This window comes from Heterodontus francisci, chromosome 36, assembly GCF_036365525.1.
Source record: "Heterodontus francisci isolate sHetFra1 chromosome 36, sHetFra1.hap1, whole genome shotgun sequence".
NCBI lineage: Eukaryota > Metazoa > Chordata > Chondrichthyes > Heterodontiformes > Heterodontidae > Heterodontus > Heterodontus francisci.
Genome location: NC_090406.1, coordinates 700,171 through 719,352, shown reverse-complemented (window position 1 = coordinate 719,352; position 19,182 = coordinate 700,171). Strand labels below are relative to the sequence as shown.

Below are 19,182 nucleotides of genomic sequence, written 5' to 3'. Positions count from 1 at the left end.
GCGAATGGCTCAGTGCGGATGGGGTCAGTGAGGGATGTGGGAGGGGACAGGGTCAGTGCGCAGCCCTGTGGGGTTTGGGGCATTCCATATAGGACATGTGTTGAACCCATGGAAAACACCTCTGTGGAGGTTCACTGGGATGACCCAGAGATAAAAGATTTAGAAGACTGGAGCTTTATCCCCTGGAATACCAAAGTTAAAAGACAATTTGATCACAGAACCATCCAATGATAGATCTCAGGAGGAGGCCACTCAGCCCATCGTGACTGTGGCTCAGCCCATCGTGCCTGTGACAGCTCTTTGAAAGAAGAAGAACAACAACTTGCATTTATATGGCCCCTTTAATGTAATAAAATTCCCAAGGCACTACACAGGGACATTATTAAACAAACTTAGACACTGAGCCACAGAAGGAGATTTAGGGTTTGGTCAAAGAGGTGGGTTTTAAGGAGCGACTTGAAAGGAGGAGGAGAGAGAAAATGAACGGAGAGGTTTAGGGAGGGAATTCCGGAGTTTAGGCCCTTGGCAGCTAAAGGTACAGCCACCAATGGATAGAACAGTTAAAATCCGGGATGCTCAACGGATAGAAGAAGAGCACGGATATCTCCGTGGAGTTTGAGTTGGGTTGGGCTGGGTCAAGTTGGGTTGGGTCAGGCTGGGTAGGGTCGGGCTGGGCTAGGCTGGAATGGACTGGGCTGCGTAGGGTTGGGCTGGGTCGGGCAGTGTTGGGTTGGGCTGGGTTGGGTCAGGCAGGGTTGGGTTGGGCTGGGTTGGGCTCGGTTGGATTGGGCTGGGTCGGGCAGTGTTGGGTTGGGCTGGGTTGGGTTGGGCTGGGTTGGGCTCAGTTGGATTGGGCTGGGTTGGATTGGGCTGGGTCGGGCAGTGTTGGGTTGGGCTGGGTGGGTCAGGCTGGGTTGGGTTGGGCTGGGCTGGGCTCGGTTGGATTGGGCTGGGTTGGGTCGGGTTGGGTCGGGTTGGGTTGGGCTGGCTCAGGTTGGGTTGGGCTGGGTCGGGTTGGGCTGGGTCAGGTTGGGTTGGGCTGGGTCGGGTTGGGTTGGGCTGGGTTGGGTCGGGCTGGGCTGGGCTCGGTTGAATTGGGCTGGGTTGGGTCGGGTTGGGTTGGGCCGGGTTGGGTTGGGCCGGGTCGGGTTGGGTTGGGCCGGGTCGGGTTGGGCTGGGTCAGGTTGGGTTGGGCTGGGTCGGGTTGGGTTGGGCTGGGTTGGGTCGGGCTGGGCTGGGCTCGGTTGAATTGGGCTGGGTTGGGTCGGGTTGGGTTGGGCCGGGTTGGGTTGGGCCGGGTCGGGTTGGGTTGGGCCGGGTCGGGTTGGGCTGGGTCAGGTTGGGTTGGGTCGGGTTGGGTTGGGCCGGGTTGGGTTGGGCCGGGTCGGGTTGGGTTGGGCCGGGTCGGGTTGGGCTGGGTCGGGTTGGGCTGGGTCAGGTTGGGTTGGGTCAGGTTGGGTTGGGCTGGGTCGGGTTGGGTTGGGCCGGGTTGGGTCGGGTTGGGTTGGGCCGGGTTGGGTTGGGCCGGGTCGGGTCGGGCTAGGTTGGGCTGGGTCAGATTGGGTTGGGCTGGGTCGGGTTGGGTTGGGCCGGGTTGGGTCGGGCTGGGCTGGGCTCGGTTGAATTGGGCTGGGTTGGGTCGGGTTGGGTTGGGCCGGGTTGGGTTGGGCCGGGTCGGGTTGGGCTGGGTCAGGTTGGGTTGGGTCGGGTTGGGTTGGGCCGGGTTGGGTTGGGCCGGGTCGGGTTGGGTTGGGCCGGGTCGGGTTGGGCTGGGTCAGGTTGGGTTGGGTCGGGTCGGGTTGGGCTGGGTCAGGTTGGGTTGGGTCAGGTTGGGTTGGGCTGGGTCGGGTTGGGTTGGGCCGGGTTGGGTCGGGTTGGGTTGGGCCGGGTTGGGTTGGGCCGGGTCGGGTCGGGTTGGGTCGGGCTTGGTTGGGCTGGGTCAGGTTGGGTTGGGCTGGGTCGGGTTGGGTTGGGCCGGGTCGGGTTGGGCTGGGTCAGGTTGGGTTGGGTCGGGTCGGGTTGGGCTGGGTCGGGTTGGGTTGGCTGGGTCAGGTTGGGTTGGGCTGGGTCGGGTTGGGTTGGGCCGGGTTGGGTTGGGTCGGGTTGGGTTGGGTCGGGTTGGGTCGGGCTAGGTCGGGTTGGGTTGGGCCGGGTTGGGTCGGGTTGGGTTGGGTCGGGTTGGGTTGGGCTGGGTCGGGTTGGGTTGGGCCGGGTTGGGTCGGGTTGGGTTGGGTCGGGTTGGGTCGGGCTAGGTTGGGCTGGGTCAGGTTGGGTTGGGCTGGGTCAGGTTGCGTTGTGGGGCTGGAGGAGATTACAGAGATAGGGAGGGGCGTTGACATGGAGGGATTTGAAAACAAGGATGAGAATTTTAAAACGGAGGTGTTGCCAGACTGGGAGCCAGTGTAGGTCAGCGAGCACAGGGGCAAGTTAGCACACAAGCAGCAGAGTTTTGGATGAGCTGAAGTTTACAGAGGGTAGAGTGTGAAAGGCTGGCCAGGAATGCATTAGAATAGTCAAGTCTGGAGGTAACAATGGCATGGAGGAGAGTTTCATCAGCAGATAAGCTGAGGCAATGTTCAATTAATACCACTCCCCTGCTCTTTCCCCAGGGCTTTGCAAGATTTTTTCCCTTTTGAAAGTTACTGTTGAATCTGCTTCCACCGCCCTTTCAGGCAACGCGTTCCAGATCACAAGAACTCACTGTGTAATTTATTTTCCTCGCTTCCCCTCTGGCTCTTTCGCCAGTGACTTTAAATCTGTGTCCTCTGGTTACTGAACCTCCTGCCAGTGCAAGCAGTTTGTCTTTATTTACTCCATCACAACTCATCATAATTTTGAACATTTAATAATTTAATAATAACATTTAATAATCTGCCCATTTCACTAAGGGCGGCGCAGTGGTCAGCACCGCAGCCTCACAGCTCCAGGGACCCAGGTTTGATTCTGGGTACTGCCTGTGTGGAGTTTGCAAGTTCTCCCTGTGACCGCGTGGGTTTTTGCCGGGTGCTCTGGTTTCCTCCCACAGGTTGATAGGTAAATTGGCCGTTGTAAATTGCCCCGAGTGTAGGTAGGTGGTAGGGATTATGGGATTACTGTAGGGTTAGTATAAATGGGTGGTTGTTGGTCGGCACAGACTCGGTGGGCCAAAGGGCCTGTTTCAGTGCTGTCTCTCTAAATATAAAATAAATAAATAATCTGCCTGGCCTCCTGAAATCTGTTACCTTCCTCCTCACTGTTTTTTGTCATCTTCAAACTTCAGAATTATACCTTGGCTACCCAGGTCATTAATACATATTAAAGAGAGCAGTGACCTAACACTGACCCTTGGGGAACACCACTGTAAACATCCCTCCAATCTGAAAAGCAACCAATCACCACTATTCTCTGCTTTCTGTCCCTTAGCCAATTATGTAACCACGCTGCCACTATCCCTGTCCCTTTAATCCAGTAGATTTCAAATCTATTACGTGGTATTTTATCAAACACCCTCTGAAAGTCCACGGACACAACATCAACTGCACTATTCTCATCAACCGTCTCCATTATTTCATCAATCAATGCAATCAAGTAGAGTCATAGAGTCAGAGAGTGGTACAGCATAGAAACAGGCCCTTCGGCCCACCGCGTCCATGCCGACCATAATGCCTATCTATACTAATCCCACCTGCCTGCATTAATTCCATATCCCTCTATGCCTTGCTCATTCAAGTACCTGTCCAGATGCCTCTTAAATGTTGCTACTGTTCCTGCCTCCACCACCTCCTCAGGCAGATCATTCCAGATACCCACTATTCTTTGTGTGAAAAATTTACCCCTTTGATCCCCTTTAAACCTACTCCCTTTCACCTTAAATCTATGTCCTCTAGTTTTAGTCACCCCTACCATGGGAAACAGACTCTGGCTATCTACCCTATCTATGCCTCTCATAATTTTATATACCTCTATCATGTCCCCTCTCAGCCTCCTTCTCTCCAGGGAAAACAGACCCAGCCTATCCAATCTCTCTTTATAACTCAAGCCCTCCAAACCAGGCAACATCCTTGTGAATCTTTTCTGCATCCTCTCTAGCTGAATCACATCTTTCCTGAAGTGCGGTGACCAGAACTGCACACAGTACTCCAAATGCGGCCGAACCAACGTTATGTACAACTGTAACATGACGTCCCAACTCAATGCCTTGGCCGATGAAGGCAAGCATGCCATACGCCTTCTTCACCACCCTGTCTACCTGTGTTGCCACTTTCAGGGAACTATGTACTTGCACCCCAAGCTCTCTCTACTCAAGAACACTCCCCAGGGCCCTGCCATTCACTGTATATGTCCTGCCCTGGTTTTACTTCCCAGAATGCATCACTTCACACTTGTCTGCGTTAAATTCCATTTGCCAATCCCTTGCCCACTTTCCCAGTTGATCTATATCCTGTTGTAACCTTAGACAACCTTCTTCACTGTCCACTATACCACCAATTTTGGTGTCATCTGCAAACTTACTAATCATGCCCCTTACATTCACATCCAAGTCATTAATATATATGACAAACAACAGAGGGCCCAGCACCGATCCCTGCAGCACACCACTGGTCACCGGCCTCCAATCTGAAAAACAACCCTCCACTACCACCCTCTGCCTCCTATCACCAAGCCAATTTTGTATCCAATTTGCTAGCTCACCCTGGATCCCATGTGTGGGAACCTTCTGGACTAGCCTACCATGTGGGACCTTGTCAAAGGCCTTGCAAAAGTCCATGTAGACAACGTCCACCGCCCTGTCCTCGTCAATCCTCTTGGTCACCTCCTCGAAAAACTCAATCAAATTCGTGAGACATGATTTCCCACGCACAAAGCCATGCTGACTATCCCTAATCAGACCTTGCCTTTCCAGATGCATATAAATCCTGTCTCTCAGAATCCCTTCCAATAACTTTCCCACCACTGATGTAAGGCTCACCGGCCTGTAGTTCCCTGGCTTATCCCTGCTGCCCTTCTTAAATAAAGGCACAACATTTGTTATCCTCCCGTCTTCCAGTACCTCACCTGTGGCTAACAATGATACAAAAGTCTCTGCCAGGGTCCCAGCAATCTCCTCCCTTGCTTCCCATAGCATCCTAGGATACATCTGGTCAGGCCCTGGGATTTATCCACCTTAATGTGCTTCAAAACCTCCAACACCTCCTCCTTTGTAATGTTGATATGCTCCAGGATATCGCTGTTCCCTCCCTTGAACTCACTAGCTTCCATGACCTTCTCCACGGTAAATACGGACGAGAAATATTCATTTAAGACCTAGCCCATTTCCCGTGGCTCCACACATAGATGACCACACAGTTCCTTAAGGGAACCTACTCTCTCCCTAGCTACCCTTTTACTCTTAATATACTTATAGATTCTTTTAGGATTCTCCTTTATCTTATCTGCCAGGGAAATCTCATGGCCCCTTTTTACCCTCCTAATTTCCTTCTTAAGTGTAGTCCTACATCCCTTATACTCCTCGAGTAACTCGCTTGATCCCAGCTGCCAATACCTAACATATGTCTCCTTCTTTGTCCTGACCAGACCCTCAATATCCCTCATCAACCAAGGTTCCCAAAACTTGTCAGCCTTGCCCTTCCATCTAACAGGAACATGCCGGCCCTGAATTCTTCCTATCTCGCTTTTAAAAGCCTCCCACTTGCCAGACGTCCCTTTACCTGTAAACAGCCTCTCCCATTCAACTTTTGAAAGTTCCTGTCTGATGCCATCAAAATCAGCTTTCCCCCAATTTAGAACTTCAACCGGAGGACCAGTCCTATCCTTTTCCATAACTATCTTGAAGCTAATAGAGTTATGGTCACTGGTCCCAAAGTGCTCCCCCACTGACACATCAACCACCTGCCCATCCTCATTTCCTAAGAGGAGATTGAGTGTAGCCCCTTCTCTAGTAGGGCCATCCACACACTGCTTCAGAAAACTATCCTGGACACACATAACAAATTCTTCTCCATCTGATCCCTTAGCACTAAGGCAGTCCCAGTCAATATTAGGGAAGTTAAAATCACCTACTATTACAACCCTATAATTCCTACACCTATCTGTGATTTCCCTACATATATGCTCCTCCAATTCCCTCTGACTATTGGGGGGCTTATAGTATTATCCGATCAAAGTGATCACCCCTTTCTTATTTCTAAGTTCTACCCATATGGCCTCGCTGGACATTCCCCCCGGGATATCCTCTCTGCGTACTGCCGTGATGTCCTCCCTAATCAATAGTGCAACTCCCCCTCCTCTCTTACCTCCACCTCTGTCACGCCGGAAGCATCGGTAGCCCGGAACATTGAGCTGCCAGTCCTGGCCATCCCTCAACCATGTTTCCGTAATATCTATAATATCACAATCCCATGTACCGATCCATGCTCTGAGTTCATCTGCCTTACCTGTAAGGCTTCTTGCATTAAAGTAAATGTAGTTTAGCCTACCAGACCTTCCACACTCCCTGTCCTGCCCCTGCCCGGCCTGCCTACTAGACTTGCTTTAACCTCTACAATTGCCTCAACTATCTCATCGGAGAGACTACTACTTTGGGTCCCACCCCACTGCCAGACTAGTTTAAACCCTCCCAAGTAGTACTAGCAAACCTCCCCGCAAGGATATTGGTCCCCTTCCAGTTCAGATGCAACCCATCCTTCTTGCACAGGTCACCTCTGCACCAGAAGAGATCCCAATGATCCAAGTAGCTGAAGCCCTCCCGCCTACACCAGCTCTTCAGCCACGCATTCATTTGCCTAATCCTCCTATTCCTACCCTCACTAGCACGTGGCACAGGGAGTAATCCTGAGATTACAACCCTCGAGGTCCTGCTTTTTAACCTTCTGCCTAACTCCCTATATTCACTTTGCAGGACCTCATCTCTCTTCCTGCTGATGTCGTTAGTACCAATATGGACCACGACCTCTGGCTGCTCACCCTCCCCTTTCAGAATGCCCTGTGACCACTCAGAGACTTCCTTGACCCTGGCACCAGGGAGACAACACACCATCCTGGATTCTCGCTTGCTGCCACAGAAACGCCTATCTGTGCCCCTGACTATAGAGTCCCCTATGACTACCACTTGCCTACATTTTGACCTTCCCTGCTGTACAACAGAGCCAGTCGTGGTGCCATTGACCTGGCTGCAGCTGCTTTCCCCTGAGAGGCCAGCCCCCCCAAACAGTATCCAAAACAGCAAACTTGTTATTGAGGGGAATAGCCACAGGGGACTCCTGCACTACCTGCCTGCCCCTCCTGGTGGTCACCCATCTATCTGGCTGAACCTGCGGTGTGACCACCTCCCTGAAACTCCGATCAATGATACTTGGTGACTCCTATCAGCTCCTCAGTGAGTCCAACTGCCGCTCCAACCGATCCGTGCGATCTGAAAGGAGCTGCAGCTGGACACACTTCCTGCAAACGTAGTCACCAGGGACATTTGACTTCTCCCTGATCTCCCACATTTCACAGGGGGAGCATACTACTCCACTGACTGCCATTTACACCCCTTGTGTTATTTCTGGCTTACACTATTTGCCTTTAACAAATCTGTGTTAGTTGTCATTTATTAATACCAAGTACTAAGTAATTTTGTCTCAGATTAATATCTCTAAAAGTTTCCTTCCCACCGATGTCAGGCTGACTGGCCTGTAATTGTTGGGTTTATCCCTCATCCCTTTCTGAACTGGGGTGTATTTCGGGGAGAAAGTTGGAGAAAAACTTGGGGAAAGGGAGGATTTAAAAAAACAAGGATTTAAAGGGAAGAGAAGCGAGGTGAGCAAGGTGAGGGGCTGGAAGGACATGAAGGTGCAAGTGGAGCATGGAATTCCATAGACAATTTTAGACCTCCTGACTCACACAAACCACCTGTGGGATCCCTCCCTCACTCCATCAGGGTCCCAGTGACACACCTCACTTTCTAGTTTGAATGAACTCAGCTGAGAGGTTGGAGGTGAGACCTGTATGGAGTTCAGGCCACCTAGTGGGAGAGAGTCTGAGCCTGGAGGGGCTTCCACAGCTTGGGTTCTGCACCCCGCCCCCCAGAATACCACACCTCCCCCCCAACCACCTGCACCAGCCCCACCAGCCCCATGGAGAACCCTCCCCAATTCACCCCACCTCCAGCACCTGGGCCCCTTCCCCCCCACTCCCCCCCCCCCCCCGCCCCACCCCCCCAGCTCCAAGCCCTCTAGTTGTGCCGGGCGCACAATGTCTGACTGATATTCTCTGATCTTTCCCTCCAGGCCTATGAGCGTTCAGACAGTGACGAGGTGATGTTTATCACTCAGCTGGTGAGGAAGTTGCTGATGGTCATTGCTCGGCCGGCTCGACTCCTGGAGTGTTTGGTGAGTTCCACGTCTGCACTTAATTACCACAGTGGAAATTCAACATTGGCAGGAATACGAAATTGGCCTCCCTGTACAGACTCGCCAGTACAGACCCACCCAATAGAGACCCACCCAGTACAGACCTTCCCAATAGAGACCCACCCAGTACAGACCCACCCAATAGAGACCCACCCAGTACAGACCTTCCCAATAGAGACGCACCCAGTACAGACCCACCCAATAGAGACCCACCCAGTACAGACCTTCCCAATAGAGACCCACCCAGTACAGACCCACCCAATAGAGACGCACCCAGTACAGACCCACCCAATAGAGACGCACCCAGTACAGACCCACCCAATAGAGACGCACCCAGTACAGACCTTCCCAATAGAGACCCACCCAGTACAGACCCACCCAATAGAGACGCACCCAGTACAGACCTTCCCAATAGAGACGCACCCAGTACAGACCCACCCAATAGAGACGCACCCAGTACAGACCTTCCCAATAGAGACGCACCCAGTACAGACCCACCCAATAGAGACGCACCCAGTACAGACCTTCCCAATAGAGATGCACCCAATACAGACTCACCCAATAGAGACGCACCCAGTACAGACCCACCCAATAGAGACGCACCCAGTACAGACCCACCCAATAGAGACGCACCCAGTACAGACCTTCCCAATAGAGACCCACCCAGTACAGACCCACCCAATAGAGACACACCCAGTACAGACCTTCCCAATAGAGACCCACCCAGTACAGACCTTCCCAATAGAGACGCACCCAGTACAGACCCACCCAATAGAGACGCACCCAGTACAGACCTTCCCAATAGAGACCCACCCAGTACAGACCTTCCCAATAGAGACGCACCCAGTACAGACCTTCCCAATAGAGACCCACCCAGTACAGACCCACCCAATAGAGACGCACCCAGTACAGACCTTCCCAATAGAGACGCACCCAGTACAGACCTTCCCAATAGAGACGCACCCAGTACAGACCCACCCAATAGAGACGCACCCAGTACAGACCTTCCCAATAGAGACCCACCCAGTACAGACCCACCCAATAGAGACGCACCCAGTACAGACCCACCCAATAGAGACGCACCCAGTACAGACCTTCCCAATAGAGACCCACCCAGTACAGACCCACCCAATAGAGACGCACCCAGTACAGACCTTCCCAATAGAGACCCACCCAGTACAGACCCACCCAATAGAGACGCACCCAGTACAGACCCACCCGATAGAGACGCACCCAGTACAGACCTTCCCAATAGAGGCCCACCCAGTACAGACCCGCCCAGTAGAGACCCGCCCAGTGCAGACCCACCCAGTACAGACCTTCCCAATAGAGGCCCACCCAGTACAGACCCACTCAGTGGAGACCCACCCAGTGGAGACCCACTCAGTGGAGACCCACTCAGTGGAGACCCACCCAGTAGAGACCCACCCAGTAGAGGCCCACCCAGTACAGACCCACCCAGTGGAGACCCACTCAGTGGAGACCCACCCAGTACAGACCCACTCAGTGGAGACCCACCCAGTAGAGACCCACCCAGTAGATGCCCACCCAGTACAGAGCCACCCAGTAGAGACCCACCCAGTGGAGACCCACTCAGTGGAGACCCACTCAGTGGAGACCCACCCAGTAGAGGCCCACCCAGTACAGACCCACCCAGTGGAGACCCACTCAGTGGAGACCCACCCAGTACAGACCCACTCAGTGGAGACCCACCCAGTAGAGACCCACCCAGTAGATGCCCACCCAGTACAGAGCCACCCAGTAGAGACCCACCCAGTGGAGACCCACTCAGTGGAGACCCACTCAGTGGAGACCCACTCAGTGGAGACCCACCCAATAGAGACCCACCCAGTACAGACCCACCCAGTACAGACCTTCCCAATAGAGACTCACCCAGTACAGACCCATCCAGTACAGATCTTCGCAATAGAAGCCCACCCAGAACAGACCTGCCCAATAGATGCTCCCCCAGTACAGACCGTCCAATACAGATCCACCCAGTACAGACATGCCCAATAGATGCCTGTCCAGTGCAGACCTGCCCAATAGAGACCCGCCCAGTACAGACCCGCCCCTCACACCATCCTGACTTGGAACTATAGCGCAGTTCCTTCACTGTCGCTGGGTCAAAATCCTGGAACTGCCTTCCTAACAGCACTGTGGGTGTACCTACACCCCAAGGACTGCAGAGGTTCAAGAAGATAGCTCACCACCACCTTCTCAAGGCCTAGCCAGTGACACCCACAGCCCATGAATGAATAAATGAAAAAAATACAGACCCACTCAATACAGGCCTGCCCAACAGAGACCAGCCTATAGGGACCTGCCCAATAGAGACCCACTATGTAGAGATCTGCCCTGTAGAGACCCACCCAATACCAACCTGCCCAGTACAGTGACACAGTAAGTGACCCTTACCCTGAACAATGGGCTGAATTTTTGGATCCCACAGGGGGCAGAAGCAGAAGCAAGCGGAGGTCAAAAATATTGGCTCCAGCTGGCATGCTGGTTTCCTGCTCTCTAAAGCAGCAACTTGCTGAATGCTACTGCCCCACATTCTCCCCGTAACCCTTCACGTTCTTCCTTTTCAGATAATAAACCAATTCCCTCTTGAAAGCCATGATTGTATCTGCCTCCACCACACTCTCAGACAGTGCATTCCAGATCCTAAACACTCACTGAACCTGCCTCCACCACACTCTCGGACAGTGCTTTACAGATCCTAACCACTCGCTGAACCTGCCTCCACCACACTCTCAGGCAGTGCAATCCAGATCCTAAACACTCACTGAACCTGCCTCCACCACACTCTCGGACAGTGCATTCCAGATCCTAACCACTCGCTGAACCTGCCTCCACCACACTCTCGGACAGTGCATTCCAGATCCTAACCACTCGCTGAACCTGCCTCCACCACACTCTCAGACAGTGCATTCCAGATCCTAAACATTCACTGAACCTGCCTCCACCACACTCTCAGACAGTGCATTCCAGATCCTAACCACTCGCTGAACCTGCCTCCACCACACTCTCAGGCAGTGCAATCCAGATCCTAAACACTCACTGAACCTGCCTCCACCACACTCTCGGACAGTGCATTCCAGATCCTAACCACTCGCTGAACCTGCCTCCACCACACTCTCAGGCAGTGCAATCCAGATCCTAAACACTCAAAGAACAAAGAACAAAGAACAAAGAACAGTACAGCACAGGAACAGGCCATTCGGCCCTCCAAGCCTGCGCCGATCTTGATGCTTGCCTAAACTAACACCTTCTGCACTTCGGGGTTCGTATCCCTCTATTCCCATCCTGTTCATGTATTTGTCAAGATGCCTCTTAAAGGTCGCTATTGTACCTGCTTCCATCACCTCCCCCAGCAGCAAGTTCCAGGCACTCACCACCCTCTGTGTAAAGAACTTGCCTCGCACATCCCCTCTAAATTTTGCCCCTCGCACCTTAAACCTATGTCCCTAGTAACTGTCTCTTCCACCCTGGGAAAAAGCTTCTGACTATCCACTCTGTCCATGCCGCTCATAACTTTGTAAACCTCTATCATGTCGCCCCTCCACCTCCGTCGTTCCAGTGAAAACAATCCGAGTTTATCCAACCTCTCCTCATAGCTAATGCCCTCCAGACCAGGCAACATCCTGGTAAACCTCTTCTGTACCCTCTCCAAAGCCTCCACGTCCTTCTGGTAGTGTGGCGACCAAAATTGCACGCAGTATTCTAAGTGTGGCCTAACTAAAGTTCTGTACAGCTGCAGCATGACTTGCCAATTTTTATACTCGATGCCCCGACCGATGAAGGCAAGCATGCCGTATGCCTTCTTGACTACCTTATCCACCTGCGTTGCCACTTTCAGTGACCTGTGGACCTGTACGCCCAGATCTCTCTGTATAAAACACTGGTTCAACCTCAACGGACGTATCGCATCCAGGTCTGGGCACCGCACTTTGGGAATGAGGTGAAGGCATTAGAGACGATGCAGAAAAGATTTTTGAGAATGGTTTCAGGGATGAGGAATTTCAGTTATGAAGATAGATTGGACAAGTTGGGACTATTTTCTTTGGAGAAGAGGGTGGCAGATCTCTCAGTGGGAGAGATTTTCGGTGATAGTGATCACAACACACTGACCTTTACTACAGTCATGGAGAGGGACAGGAGCAGACGGGATGGGAAAATATTTAATTGGGGGAGGGGGAATTACAATGCTATTAGGCAGGAACTGGGGGGGCTTAAATTGGGAACAGATGTTCTCCAGGAAATGCACGATAGAAATGTGGAGGTTGTTTAGGGAGCACTTGCTGCGACTGCTGGATAGGTTTGCCCCGATGAGGCAAGGAAGGGATGGTAGGGTGAAGGAACCTTGGATGACAAGAGATGTGGAACAGCTAGTCAAGAGGAAGAAGGAAGCTTACTTAAGGTTGAGGAAGCAAGGATCAGACAGGGCTCTAGAGGGTTACAAGGTAGCCAGGAAGGAACTGAAGAATGGACTTCGGAGAGCTAGAAGGGGACATGAAAATGTCTTGGCAGGTAGGATTAAGGAAAATCCCAAGGCGCTCTACACTTATGTGAGGAACAAGAGGATGGCCAGAGTGAGGGTAGGGCCGATCAGGGATCGTGGAGGGAACTTGTGCCTGGAGTCGGAGGAGGTAGGGGAGGTCCGAAATGAGGACAGCGTGAAACAGGTTTAACACAACATGCTTGCTTTTGTACTCTATGCCCCTATTGATAAAGCCTATAGGCTTTGTTAACTGCACTCTCAATTTGTCCTGCCACCTTCAATGACTTATACACATGTACCACATGTCCCTCTGCTCCTGCACCCCCTTTAGAATTGTACCCTTTATGTTATATTGTATCTCCATGTTCTTTCTACCAAAATGAATCACTTCAGACTTCGCTGCATTAAATTTCATCTGCCACTTGTCTGCCCATTCCACCAGCCTATCTATGTCCTTTTGAAGTTCTACAATATCCTCCTCGCAGTTCACTATCGTTTCAGGTTTTGCATCATCTGCAAATTTTGAAATTGTGTCCTGTACACCAAGGTCTAGGCCATTAATATATCAGGAAGAGCAAGGGTCCCAATACTGAACCCTGGGGAACTCCAATACAAACCTTCCTCCAGACCGAAGAACATCCATTAACCACTACTTTCTGTTTCCTGTCACTCAGCTAATTTCATATCCATGTTGCTCGTGTCCCTTTTATTCCATGAGCTATAATTTTGCTCACAAGTCTGTTGTAGAACATTGTATCAGATTCCTTTTCAAAGTCCATGTACACCACATCAACTGCATTGCCCTCATCAACCCTCTCTGTTACCTCCTCAAAAAACTCCAGCAAGTTAGTTGAACACAATTTGCCCTTAAGAAATCCATGCTGGCTTTCCTTAATTAACCCGCTTTTGCCCATGTCCCGAATTATTGTTTTGAGAAGTTTTCCCACCATCGAAGTTAAACTGACTGGCTTGTAATTGCTGGGCTTACCTTTCCGCTTTTTTGAACAAGGGTGTAACGTTTGCAATTCTCCAGTCCTCTGGCACCATCCCAACGTCTAAGGAAGACTGGAAAATTATGGCCAGTGCCTCCGTGATTTCCCTCACTTCCCTCAGTATCCTTGGATGCATCTCATCTGGTCCTGGTGTTTTATCAACTTTAAGTACAGACAGCCTATCCAATATCTTCTCCTTTGCAATTTTAAACTCTTCAAGTGTCTGAATTACCTCCTTTTTCACCATGACCTGAGCACTATCTCCTTCCTTGGTCAAGAAAGATGCAAAGTGTTCATTTAGTACCTCAGCCAGGCCCTTTGCCTCCATGTGCACATCCCTTTTTGGTCCCTAATTGGCCCTACTCCTCCTCTTTCACTGTTTTACTATTTATATGCCTATAGAAGCCTTTTGGTTTCCCTTTTATGTTAGCTGCCAAAATCTTCTCATACTCTCATTTTGCTTCTCTTATTTGCTTTTTGAATTCCCCTCTGAATATTTTATATTCAGCCTAGTTCTTTGTTGTATTATCCACCTGATATCTGTCATAAGTACACTTTTTCTTCTTCATTTTCTTCTCTATCTCTTCTGTCATCCAGGAAGCTCTGGATTTGTTTTCCCTACCTTTCCCCTTCATGGGACTGTGCCCGACCTACCTCTTCTTTAAAGGCAGCCCATTGTTCAGTTACTGTTCTGCCTGCTAACCTTTGATTATGAACCCATTTCTGCTGCAAGTACAAAACAGAGCATGATAAGGCACTGCTGGCCCTTATGGTCAATGCCATTTGCTCCAATTCATAAGAAGCTGCATGTATCAATGCTGGCTGGTGCTCAGCAGAACTAAGGCTCTCAGCCATTCTAGGGAGTCAGTGTGATCCTGGGGACACAGCCCTCTCATGTACAGGAGCAGCATGAGCCCCGAGGCTCCTCAGCTGGAGGCTGAATGCCCAGAGGCTTGTCCTGAGGGCAGGGGGTATCACTCATCTTGCCAAGTGTATTAGATCATTGAACCTTTTCCTACACTGGATCCAAATTCTTTTGAACACATTTCTTCCACTGGCTGTGTCACAAATGTCAATTTAAGTCTGCTTAGTATGGGGGGTAGCCCCCTCCTGCCACCCAACAGGAAGAGGACCTCCCTCCTCTCCCTCACACCCTCCAGCAGGACCTCCAGGTCCACATCTGAGAGTCGAGGGGCTGCCCTGCCCCGGGATCCATGCCTCTGGCTCATCTGACACATTGTGGAATTCAGACCTGCTGTGCTCTTCTAGTTTGCTAAAACAGCATTCAAGTGGCAGCCACAGTAACTGATGCTTTGTGTGTTTAAATCAGGCCCACACATGTAGTCCACCTTCATTCCTGCCCCAACAGCCACGAATTAGGTGCCGAGCCCTTCTCTTTGGCAATTAAGGGGGTGAAACTCGGGGCCAATTACTGTTCCCATCGAGGGGCGGGTTTGGGATGCAGAAACAGTCTTGACTTACATTTCTCACCCCCACAGTGAAAATCCAGCCACGGTCACTCTGCTGCACAGTGAGTGACCCTCACCCTGAATAAACAATGACTCTGTACAGTTACACAGTGAGTGACCATCACCCTGAATAAACAGCGACTCTGTACAGTTACACAGTGAATGACCCTCACCCTGAATAAACAGCGACTCTGTACAGTTACACAGTGAGTGACCCTCACACTGAATAAACAGTGACTCTGTACAGTTACACAGTGAGTGACCCTCACCCTGAATAAACAGTGACTCTGTACAGTTACACAGTGAATGACCCTCACCCTGAATAAACAGCGACTCTGTACAGTTACACAGTGAGTGACCCTCACACTGAATAAACAGTGACTCTGTACAGTTACACAGTGAATGACCCTCACCCTGAATAAACAGCGACTCTGTACAGTTACACAGTGAGTGATCCTCACCCTGAATAAACAGTGACTCTGTACAGTTACACAGTGAGTGACCATCACCCTGAATAAACAGCGACTCTGTACAGTTACACAGTGAGTGACCATCACCCTGAATAAACAGTGACTCTGTACAGTTACACAGTGAATGACCCTCACCCTGAATAAACAGCGACTCTGTACAGTTACACAGTGAATGACCCTCACACTGAATAAACAGCGACTCTGTACAGTTACACAGTGAGTGACCATCACCCTGAATAAACAGCGACTCTGTACAGTTACACAGTGAGTGACCCTCACCCTGAATAAACAGCGACTCTGTACAGTTACACAGTGAGTGATCCTCACCCTGAATAAACAGCGACTCTGTACAGTTACACAGTGAGTGATCCTCACCCTGAATAAACAGCGACTCTGTACAGTTACACAGTGAGTGATCCTCACCCTGAATAAACAGCGACTCTGTACAGTTACACAGTGAGTGATCCTCACCCTGAATAAACAGCGACTCTGTACAGTTACACAGTGAGTGATCCTCACCCTGAATAAACAGTGACTCTGTACAGTTACACAGTGAGTGATCCTCACCCTGAGTAAACAGTGACTCTGTACAGTTACACAGTGAGTGATCCTCACCCTGAATAAACAGTGACTCTGTACAGTTACACAGTGAGTGACCCTTACCCTGAATAAACAGTGACTCTGTACAGTTACACAGTGAATGATCCTCACCCTGAATAAACAGTGACTCTGTACAGTTACACAGTAACCTGTCCAAGTGGCTTAGTTGTATTATTGTATAACAGTTGTTCTGGACTTTTATGGCAGGAGTTTGATCCTGAGGAATTTTATCATTTACTGGAAGCAGCAGAGGGCCATGCAAAGATCGGGCAAGGGATAAAGACAGATATCCCTAGATATATCATTAGTCAGTTGGGCCTAACCAAGGATCCACTCCAGGGTAAGAATGTGTATTCCACTTGTCTTCCTAATATTTATTTGTATTTTATAACATTGATCATTTCCCACAACCTGTGACTCGTTTCTTTGTACCTGTTGTCCACACAATCCATCACTGATTATTGTTGATCTGTGTATCTCACAAGTATTGTGTCTACCATGTTTACTTCCATTTGCAACTTTGTTTATCCAGAAATGGTTCACCTGGACGGTTTAAACACAGTCTCTCTGGATTCTACTGGTTTTCAGGATGTGAGTTGACACAATTATCATTTCTCGTTTTTGAAATGAGGTTTTGAATTTGGCGAATAAGAATATCAATGTGGTCGGGGGACAGTCGGGGAAAGCAGAAATATACCAGAGTTAGCAGGTTCAAACCCCCATAGCAGAGACTTGAGCATCTAATCTAAGCCAGGGGTGTGCAACCTGTTCGTGTGGGGTGGGGGGCACATTCCAAATTCTGTCCTGTATGGGTGGCCGGTGAGAACATTTCGGTAAGATAAAGTCATTAAAAATGTATTGCACTGTTAGTCAAACAACAAACGTGCATTTTGTGAAGAAACTTTAAATGAGAAGACTAATTTATGGACTTTTTTCTTGTCACGATGTTTAGCACTGATTTTAGTGAGATACTTGGCATTATTTTTTCTTGCATTGGGAGTCAATCCCTGCCTGCAAAGTTGACCAAGTGATGCGGCATATTCCAGAAAGATGGCCATCTGTCTGGAGTGATCTTTATCTTTCTCTTCCTTCTGTGTCTATATCTCTCCCTCTCCCCCTCCCTTCTCTGCCTCTCCCCTCCTCTTCCCCTCTCTCCCCCTCTCTCTCCCTCTCCCCCCCTCTCTCCCTCTCCCCTCCTCTTCCCCTCTCCCTCTCCTCCTCTCTCCCCCTCCCTCTCTCCCTGTCTCCCCCCCCTCATATCCCCCCTCTCCCTCTCTCCCTTCTCTCTATCTCTCCCTTCCTTCTCTCCCCTCTCCCTCACTCCCACTCCCCTCTCTCTGACTCTCCCACTCTCGTCTCTCTCCCCTCTCTCTCACTGTCTCCAACTCTCCCACTCCCGTCTCTCTCTGTTCCCTCTCCCCATTTCCCCCTCTCCCACTCACCTCTCTGTCTCCTTCTCCCCCCCTCTCTCTCCCTGTTTCCACCCTCAGTCCTCTCTCCTGTCTTTCTCCCCCTCCCCTCTCCCCCTCCCTCTCTCCCCCTCTCTCTCTCCCCCTCCCTCTCTCTCTCTCCCCCTCCCCCTCTCTGTCTCCCCCAATGTCTCCCCCTCTCTCTGTTGCCCCTCTCCCACTCCCCTCTCTCCCTTCCCACTCCCCTCTCCCCCTCTCACTCCCCTCTCCCTCCCTCTCTCTCTCTCCCCCTCCCACCCCTCCCTCTCTCCCCCTCCCTCTCTCCATCTCCCCCCCCCCCTGTCTCCAACTCCCTCTCCCCCTCCCACTCATCTCTCTCCCTCTCCTCCCTCGCTCTCCCACACTCTCCCCCTCTCTCTCTCTCCCACTCCCTCTCCCCCTGTCTTCCCCTCTCCCTATGTGAAGAGGATGCAAAGAGGCTGAATGTGATTTGGACAAGTTGGGTGAGTGGGCAAATGCATGGCAGATGCAGTATAACGTGGATAAATGTGAGGTTATCCACTTTGGTTGTAAAAACAGAAAGGCAGATTATTATCTGAATGGTGATAGATTGGGAAAGGGGGAGGTGCAACAAGACCTGGGTGTCCTTGTACACCAGTCACTGAAAGCAAGCATTCAGATGCAGCAAGCAATTCGGAAGGCGAATGGTATGTTGCCCTTCATTGCAAGAGGATTTGAGTACAGGAGCAAGAATGTCTTACTGCAATTATACAGGGCCTTGGTGAGACCACATCTGGAGTATTGTGTGCAGTTTTGGTCTCCTTTTTTGAGGAAGGATGTTCTTGCCATGGAGGGAGTGCAAAGATTTACTCGGCTGATTCCTGGGATGGCAGGATTGATGTATGAGGAGAGATTGGGTCGACTAGGCCTATATTCAGTAGAGTTTAGAAGAATGAGAGGGGATTTCATAGAAACCTCTTAAATTCTAACAGGACTAGACAGGCTAGATGCAGGGAGGATGTTCCCGATGGCTGGGGAGTCCAGAACCAGGGGTCACAGTCTCAGGATACGGGGTATACCATTTAGAACCGAGATGAGGAGAAATTTCTTCACTCAGAGGGTGATGAACCTGTGGAATTCTCTACCACAGAAGGCAGTGGAGGCCAAGTCATTAAATATATTAAACAATATATATTTCTTAATGTCAAAGGGATCAAGGGATTTGGGGAGAAAGCGGGAACAGGTTACTGAATTAGACCATCAGCCATGATCTTTGTTGAATGGCGGAGCAGGCCCGAAGGGCTGAATGACCTTCTCCTGCTCCTATTTTCTATGTTTCTATGTGCAACGCTCCATCTCTGGCAGT

The 19,182-nt window shown here is 50.7% G+C and overlaps 1 protein-coding gene across 1 annotated transcript in view; it reads left to right on the top strand.

The window, feature by feature from the left end:
• Positions 1–19,182, top strand: part of LOC137351327 (microtubule-associated serine/threonine-protein kinase 3-like) — a 150,105-nt gene that overhangs the window by 114,967 nt on the left and 15,956 nt on the right. Inside the window, exons 8-10 of the mRNA XM_068015764.1 lie at positions 8,250–8,351; positions 16,615–16,747; positions 16,940–16,998. Of these exons, the coding sequence (XP_067871865.1) occupies positions 8,250–8,351; positions 16,615–16,747; positions 16,940–16,998 (294 nt within the window). The remainder of the gene's footprint in view (positions 1–8,249; positions 8,352–16,614; positions 16,748–16,939; positions 16,999–19,182) is intronic.